This window comes from Tricharina praecox, assembly GCF_024521635.1.
Source record: "Tricharina praecox strain CBS 144465 chromosome Unknown BZA05scaffold_1, whole genome shotgun sequence".
Lineage (NCBI taxonomy): Eukaryota > Fungi > Ascomycota > Pezizomycetes > Pezizales > Pyronemataceae > Tricharina > Tricharina praecox.
This window is the reverse complement of record NW_026250403.1, coordinates 2801992-2809814: the sequence shown is the minus strand read 5'-3', so window position 1 is coordinate 2809814 and position 7823 is coordinate 2801992. Positions and strand designations below refer to the sequence as shown.

Genomic DNA, 7823 nt, shown 5'->3' with positions numbered 1-7823 from the left:
TACCATGCCAATCCGTTTCCTCCCATCCCACCACCCATGCTATCCATATCCATATCTTTTCAGCCAGCCCCGTTACGCCCCGCCGAACCCGAACCCCGTAGTTACATTCCCTAAGAAAAAACCTGTGACCGTACCGTACCACTAGACACGAAAACACTAACCTATTGTAAAAGTAAAAACCGAAGGGAAGAAAAAGAAGAGAAAAGGAAAAAAGAATAGGAAAATTTGAATGGTTGGTTGGATGGATGAATCGAATCGATGATGGTTGATGGTAGTAGTAGTCATAACAGTCGTTAAGATGCGACGAGAGAGAAAAAAATCGCAATCATGAGAAGGAAAAAGAAAGATGAAGAAAAAAGAAAAGAAAAGAAAAGAAAAAAAGAGAAAAGGCCGTCCACCCTCCCCCCTTCTTCTGCAAGCCCCGATCCGACTTGACCTCGAAAGCAAAAAAAAGACACGGGCATGTCCCCAAAGCAAAGCAAATCACAGTCACTCCCCCCAACCTCCCGATCTCCAGCCACCTTTTCCCCACAACAAGCCTGGTATAGACGTTAACAGGAAAAAAAAGAAGAAAAAGGAAAAAAAAAAGGAAAAAATCGTTGTTCCCGCGCGAAGAAGTATCCACAGAAGCCAAAAAGCGCCCCCCAAACAGCACTTACAATTGGCAAAACGCATGTCAAGTCAAATGATCCCCACCCAAACCGCCCCACACCTAGGAGCAACAAACCAGATGAGAATCCCTGATGAACAAAGAGAAGAATATGGTAAGCGGAGCAATCAAACGCGCAAAAAATCACAAACTATATCCCAGACAAACACCGACCCGATCTCGCACAAGTATGACTTGATGAAAAACAAAAAGGCAAAGAGAAAATAATAGTTGAGAAGAAAAGAGAAAAACAAACGCTGCGTAACTTCATGGCTTTTACCAGACGAAAACCAAAAGCAGACGTGGCCCACCGTTTTGTTTCAACCCAGTGAAAACAAAATGAACGTCGAAAGAAACCCACAGAACAAACGTTTAGGACGAAGGAAGTGGGCCCGTCATCTGTCCGGTCGTAGAGGACTATGAGGTCGACGGGCTCGATGAGTTTGTACCGGAATCGAATGAAAAGAAAAAGAGCAAGAGAAAAAAAACACCTCCCTCCTCTAAAACTATATTATCTTCTTCCTCCAACTCTGCCCGGGTTGACGGCTGATCGTGTGCGGTTAAGCCGACCATCAGCTGCCCTGTCGAAGCTGCCAGCTGCCATGCCGGCCGCGGGAGCAACTGCCGGTGCACCCTCACGGCCTACAGTCTTGCGCCTCTTCATTCCACCAATCGCAGCATCGGCATCGGCACCAGCTCGGTCATCGTGATCCCGGCTCGACGGTCGCGAGTTGTGCTCCTCGTCATCATCCATGTCGCGCACGCGCTTGTTGGACGACGACGGCGTGGTGATTCCGTTGACAACGTAGCTCTGCGGAGGCGTCTGGGAAGGCATCGGCACACCGCTGAGTCCGGCCTGGGTAGCGTAAGTGCCATCGGACGCGCCGGGAGCAGCGCTGGGATCCGACTGGTCGGCAGGAGTGTCACCGCCAACGAGCTGGTAGACGTTTCTTTGCGGAGGCTGGCGTATGGCATTTCCACTGGCGGAGTTGGATCGTGGCGGAGTCGAGTATCCACTGCCGTTCTGGACCCATTGCTGCTGCGGGGTGGTGGTGGTTCGCGGAGTGGCTCCACTTGCACCATCAACCGTGCGCGGAACATTGGCGTTCGGAGCACCGTACGCACGTGCTGGCGTGGATGGGCCCTGTCCTGGGGAACCATTCATCTCCGGCGACAGATGCGGCGTGTGCTCTGTTTGAAGAGGAGGGTAGTAGACGGGTCGGTGACCGTTGGCATAATTGGTCTCATGGGTCGTATATTCCTCTGGATGATGTTCAGCTTCATTCTCGGCGGACACTACTCCATGAACTCCCTGGACTCCGTGATCCTCACCTTCGGTTGCCAATCCATTCTGCTCCTCAGCACCTTCCTCCTTTCCATGCCCATGTCCATCATCCTGTCGCGAAGCCGGCCTTGACAAGGTTGGCGGCGGTCCCCTTGATGTCGGGGGTCCCATGTTGTTCTGGTCCCTATTCTGGTTCATGTACTGCGGCTGGGGTAGGGGCTGGTTAAACCTCTGCATGTTCTGCTGCGCAATGTTCTGCTGGCCCATGTTTCCTTGCTGGGGTGGATACAAGGATGACGGTGGGGGAGGGTATTGCAACTGCTGGATGCCTCCCGGCGGGGTTGTCGCAGGGGTTGTCGGCATCGAACGAGCACTGTTCATGACCGTGTCGATGGCTAACGGACCATTGTTTCCTTGCGGCACCATGTTCCCGCTCCAGAACGAAGAATCCGGGCCGCCTCCCATCACACTCGACGCACTAGAAGGGGGGGTGGGGAACGACATGCTCCTCTGCAACTCGGGACGAGGCTGAGAAAGATTGGGGGGAAGGGACTGGTGGTGCATGGGGTTATGCATGCCTTGATGGTGCATCTGCGGCGCCTGTGATGAGGGAATCATATCGGTTGTCGCCCGTCTTTGCAATTGGCCTTGGTTGAGGGCTTGACTTTGGGTCAACACGGTGCTGTCCGCTCTCCTACGCTCGGCTGCAGCCATGACCGCGTTTGTTCGGTGGGTGTTTGTTGGGTGGTAGAGGAAAGCACCAATGTTGTGGACGAACAGCGGATATAGGAGCTCTGTGATCTTCTCCTTGTTCGCAAAGTCCAATGCACGCTCAAATGGAATCCTATCGAAACATTAGTCCAAGCCCACGAGACTATCGGGATTTTGGTGGAGGAATGCCGCACCATACGCCCTTCAGATGCATCGGACCGATCTTTACGACATGTCTCACTTTCTCGCTCTTCAGGATACCATCACGTCTACCACGGGTCATTCCCGCCACGTTGAGAAGTTTGGTGCCATTGATCATGGCATTATCTGTTTTTTGCGACGAAACAGAACCGTTAGCGGGATGACCAAGATTTTCAAATAATGATAATAATAATAATAATCGTTATCAAGACTGTCATTCTTACCCTCTCGTCTGGCTACACAAACACCTCGAGCTTCGACCTGAAAGCATAGGCTGCCTTCATCTTCCCAGAGTGTTGCCGCTACACGGGGTTTCATTCCCGGGGGCGCGATCTGGCCGGTCGCATCAAATGAATGATTGCTGTAACCACCTGTTGTGGCGGATTGAGGGGTTTGCGGGCCTCCTTGCGAGACGGCGCTTAACGGGGAGTGGTTTGTGTTCAGCGCGGTGGTCTGCGGCAGCGGGAGCATGGGCTGTTGGGGATGCACGCCCATCGGAGGCTGGTTCGCCGGCGAATTCGAGCCTGGGAAGAACTGCGGGAACCCATGGCTCGGCTGGTGGTATGTGGGTTGTAGCAGTGACGGTTGCGGAGGAAAGCTGCCCATGCCGCCCGAGGTCGCCGTCTGGGGAGTAGGCGGCTGTCCCTGCGAGAGATGGTGCTGGTGGCCGTAGTCTAGCGCACCGTACGACGAATTGCTTTGTGTATTCATGAAGCCGGTTCCTTCGTTTCCGTAGGCGAATTGATTGTTGGAGGTGGAGTACTGCGGGGCTCCGTTCTGTGATTGAGAGGGGCTGGGGAGGACTTGGGTGGAATCCTTCTTGTTGGGGTACGTCGAGCCGTTAAGGATTGAACTGCTTAGTCCTCTCGGCGAAGATGCGTGATGGTGCTGCTGTTGTTGTTGTTGGCTAGCCAAAGGTGAGAACAACGCAGATGGGAGCTTGTCACTGGACATGCCCCCTTTGGCGTAATGGGCGTTGTAGCCAGACCAAGACGGGTAGGCGTCGGTGGGGGCTCGTGTCTGAACCGATGCGAGGGACGGTAGCTCCAGCTTGCTGATGGTCGCGTGAAGTAGCGCTGCTATTGTGAAGGTTGGGGTGTGGGAAGCAAAGAAATCGATTTCTGTGCTTCTCTTATTGTTTGGAAGGGGTGATGTAGAAAGACTTCGATGAGATTTCTTCAACGAAGGGGCCGCCCAATTCCACTGGTAATTGAGGGTCGTCTAAGTATGGCCTTCCGACAGAGAGAGTGGTGTAGTGTTGCGAGGGGATGCAGGTCCGGACGGTTGGGAGATGGCCGCAAGTCGTCCTAAATGCAGAGACCGAGGATGGCGGGTGGAGAACACTACTTGCAGCAGCACAATGCAGAGATTGACGGCGCGTCCCGACCGGATAGTTGGCCGTTTATGCGGCTGCAAGGCAGCAGAAAGGGCAAAAAATCGCAGCGAAAATCACACGTCCGTCGAAATCAGAGACCGGAACCACCACTCAAGCAATTCTAGCTCTGGGGAAGATGCGAGACCCGAACTGATGAACGGGGGGGAGGGTGGGGGGAGGGGAATGCAAATGTCGAGGGTATTGTGTACGAGAATATGCTAGGACGCAGAAGACGACACCGAGTTGAGAAAAGTAAAAAAAAACCGATGATGAGGGGGGCAACTTTTCTGAACTTTTTGACTCCGCACAAAAAACTATTTGATCGTTGCTTCGTTTCACGTCGTGATATGCTGGTACCCTATTATGGCTTTTTTGGCTGCAGATTTCCAAATGGCTGGTTGCGCCAATTGGGGGGGTGGTGAGTCGGGGTTCGTTAAATGTCGTTTCGCGTCGTTTCCTCGTTGATCGTCGTTCAAGTGCACACCTTCTTTTCTTTCCTGCTCTGCGTTCTTCCCGGGGTGAACCGAGTCGAAATCTTTTTCTTCCCGTAGCAGGACTGGCCCAATGATAGGTGCCGACGGTCGATTGAGCGCTGATCCTGAGTGAGTACGGGCTGCGCTGCCGAGATGAGAGCCTGTCGTACTAGAGCGAGAGATGCAGATATTCGAGAAGGCGTGTGTTGTCGTCTGTCTGTGGTGGAGACTGCCGGGGGGTGGTGGGGAATTGGGGGGTTGGGAGGGGGGGCAGAATTGGCGACAAACTAATGGCCGACGGGGGGAGGTTGGATGAATGGATGGCGGAAGAGAAGCACCTTCTTTTTGGGTGGGGAAGGGAGAGGTGTTTTGGAGAGGAGAGAGAGGGTGTGTCGTGTGGAGAGGCTGTGAGCACGGACGACGGGGAGGGGCGGTGGTGTTGATGGCGGTGGTGGTGGTAGTGGAGGTGGTGGTGATGTTGATAGTTGGTGGTTGAGGAGGTTGAACGAGAAGATGGAGGAGGAAAGGCGGAGCGAATGTAGACTTTGAAGTCGCTGCTGCGGGTCGGGGCGACTTGCAGGGAGTAGCGCACACAACAACAGGAAGTTGGACGATGGGACTTTTTTGGGGGTGTGGGGAGAAGAAAAGGAGGAGGGAGACGAAGAGGCTGGACCGGCTGTGGTTGGTGGATGGCTGGGCGGGACAGGGATCGAGATGGGAGGGTGGTGGAGGAGGTGGTAGTGGGCGAAGGAGGTGGTGGAGGAGGAGGAGGAAGAGGAAGAGGAGGAGAAGGTGGTGGAGGTGGTGGTAGTGGCAGTGGTGGTGGTATGGTACGGTACGGTATTGGGAGAGGAGGGGGGGGGGGGGGGGGGGGGGGGGGGGTGGGCGGTGGAGACGAGCAGAAGAAAGCGGCTGCGGAGAGAGAGCAGGACGAGCAGTCGAAAATGAAATAAGTAAAGAGAGATAAATAACGGCTATCCAACAGCAATGTCTTCTTCTTCTTCTTCTTCTCAATCCCGCTCGTCTTCTTCTTCTTCTCCTACATCTACTTCCTTTTCTTCTTCGTCTTCTTCTTCTGCCCTTTTCGTTTTACAAGGGCGGGAGGGGCAGCGAAGGGGGAGGATTCGACGGGCGGGGGGGGGGGGGGGGGGGGGGGCGGCCGGCGGAGTGGCGGGGGAGGTGGGGCGGCGGAATTGGGGGCGAGCGGGCTGACTGGAGGTGATTTTTGACTTTCGATGGGACACTGGATATACCCGAAGCTTCAGGCGGATTCTATGGTGACTTTTCTCGCTCCGGTTACCATCACCTCTTTCCCCGTGTCCCTTCGCTCTAGCGGCTGCTTCGCCCTGCCCGTCTGTCTGCTCCCATCCCTCCGGCTTCTGCTCCGGCTTCTACTTCGCCTCTCTCCACGAGTCCTTCCTGTAGCAGCAGAGGACCCGGAGTATTGTGATTTTTACCGGTAAGCAAGCAAGAAAGCGAGCAAGCAAGCACGCACACAGAGATTGGCTAGAGTATGCTGCTGGCTGCCTGTCTGTCTGCCTAAATACCTACCGCCGATGCCGATGCCGAGTTCGAGTTCGAGTAACAAACACACAAACAAACGAACGAAATCCACCAAAGCACAAAGGCAGGTACAGACTACGGGGAAAAAAAGTCTGGAGAGCATGAAGCAGAAGCAGAAGCAGAAGCAGAAGCACGAGGAGCAGCAGCTGGCAGCTGGCAGCAGCGCAACCATCAAACCCAGAAATCCAACGCCCACCTCCACTACCACTAGATACCACTGCCACTGCCACTACGGCCACCACCAACACCACCACTACCCTCCCCCCACTACCCGTCTGCGTGAGACTACTTGTTACATACATACCGGCGCTGACAAGTCGGCGGGCTTCCCTTCCCCTCTGACCGTTCGCACGCTCGGGAGTGAGGACGTGTGAGATGCAACCGCCGAAGGACTAAGAAAGAAAGCCCACCGTGTTCCATGTACTCTACTCTACCCTACGGAAGCAAGTAAAGAAGCACACGGGACGGACGACCCGCAATCTATATCGATAGGACAGATGGATGCGAGTAGAGTACCGTAGTAGAGTGATGGAGAGAGACAGAGACAGAGAGACAGAGAGAGTAGAGTACATACGGATAGAGTATCTCCATACTCCATCTACGCATGCGGTTGGAGGATCACTGGCCGATAGGTATTCTACATAGTACTACTGCTAGATACTACATACTACCACTACTGCTCAATCACACGGACGCTTCACTACCATCACGCCCGCGCGCCGCAGTAGCAGTAGCAGTATGGCAGACGATAGGATGTATGTAATAATAATGCGCCGATGGCCATGGCTTGAAGGTTGATTATGGGATGGGCGGCCGCCGGCCAGTGACGGACCTCGAAAATAAATGGGATTCCGCCGTTCTCATGCCGCCCCCCGTCGAAACAAGCTTATGTCCATCCAATCCACACCAGCAGCAGCAGAAGCAGCTGCGGCAGCGGCAATGGCAAACTGCAAGAAGGCGAGCTCCAACCAGCCAGCCGTTCGTTCGCACACTCGCACGCACGCCCGATGCATGTACGTTTACTCGAGATATGCTGTTTACCGATTGCTCGACACCCACGCAGGCGGTGATACTCTGCTCTGTGGTACTCTGCTCCGTGATGCTCAAGGTACACAGTACATTGGCCCATGGCGCCACCACCGCCGCCATCACCACTACTACCACCAATACCACCACCACCGAGCCGGTAGCACTGATGCCACTTGCTGAGTGATGAGATGGTGCTGATGCTGATGCTGATGCCGATGAAGCCTTGAGCCTGAATGTCTCTCATGCAGCACAGGATGGAGCAGCGGGCGAGCAGCCTTGAACTCAATAGTTAATTGCCGTATGGGTCCGGTACGGGTGTGCGGTCAGTAGGATAATTATGCCCACCAGCAGCAGCAGCAGCACGAGGAGGAAGACTTCCCAGTGCCCACCACATTCCCACTGCCCACCCACTCTTCTCTGCATCCCCACTGGCAGTCTACCCGTGCCGGCGGTTAGTGCCATCCGGACCAGCCAGAAACCCCGGGAAGCCAAAAACGCGCGACTGCTTCGACTTCACCTCAACCCGTCAAGAACGAA

The 7823-nt window shown here is 54.6% G+C and overlaps 2 protein-coding genes across 2 annotated transcripts; both read right to left on the bottom strand.

The window, feature by feature from the left end:
• Positions 1-1018: 1018 nt before the first annotated feature.
• On the bottom strand, positions 1019-3968 carry BZA05DRAFT_21926 (uncharacterized protein). Its single transcript, XM_051479695.1, has 4 exons — positions 3071-3968; positions 2840-2972; positions 1982-2778; positions 1019-1912 (listed from the first exon to the last, which is right to left on the bottom strand). Exons 1-4 carry the CDS (start codon positions 3798-3800, stop codon positions 1161-1163), a joined length of 2412 nt encoding a protein of 803 aa, XP_051344720.1. The 5' UTR covers positions 3801-3968; the 3' UTR covers positions 1019-1160.
• Positions 3969-5852: 1884 nt separating this feature from the next.
• Positions 5853-6449, bottom strand: BZA05DRAFT_383412 (uncharacterized protein). Its single transcript, XM_051482218.1, has one exon. The coding sequence runs from the start codon at positions 6427-6429 to the stop codon at positions 6148-6150; it is 282 nt and encodes a 93-aa protein (XP_051344719.1). The 5' UTR covers positions 6430-6449; the 3' UTR covers positions 5853-6147.
• Between the last annotated feature and the right edge of the window lie 1374 nt (positions 6450-7823).

Excerpts from the sequence above, each read along its gene's own strand:
- BZA05DRAFT_21926 (XM_051479695.1), bottom strand. The coding sequence starts at position 3,800 with ATGTCCAGTGACAAGCTCCCATCTGCGTTGTTCTCACCTTTGGCTAGC. Across the intron at positions 2,973-3,070 it reads TTGTGTAGCCAGACGAGAGG|ATAATGCCATGATCAATGGC; the intron begins GTAAGAATGACA and ends CGCAAAAAACAG. Across the intron at positions 2,779-2,839 it reads ATGCATCTGAAGGGCGTATG|GATTCCATTTGAGCGTGCAT; the intron begins GTGCGGCATTCC and ends ATGTTTCGATAG.
- BZA05DRAFT_383412 (XM_051482218.1), bottom strand. The coding sequence starts at position 6,429 with ATGGTTGCGCTGCTGCCAGCTGCCAGCTGCTGCTCCTCGTGCTTCTGC.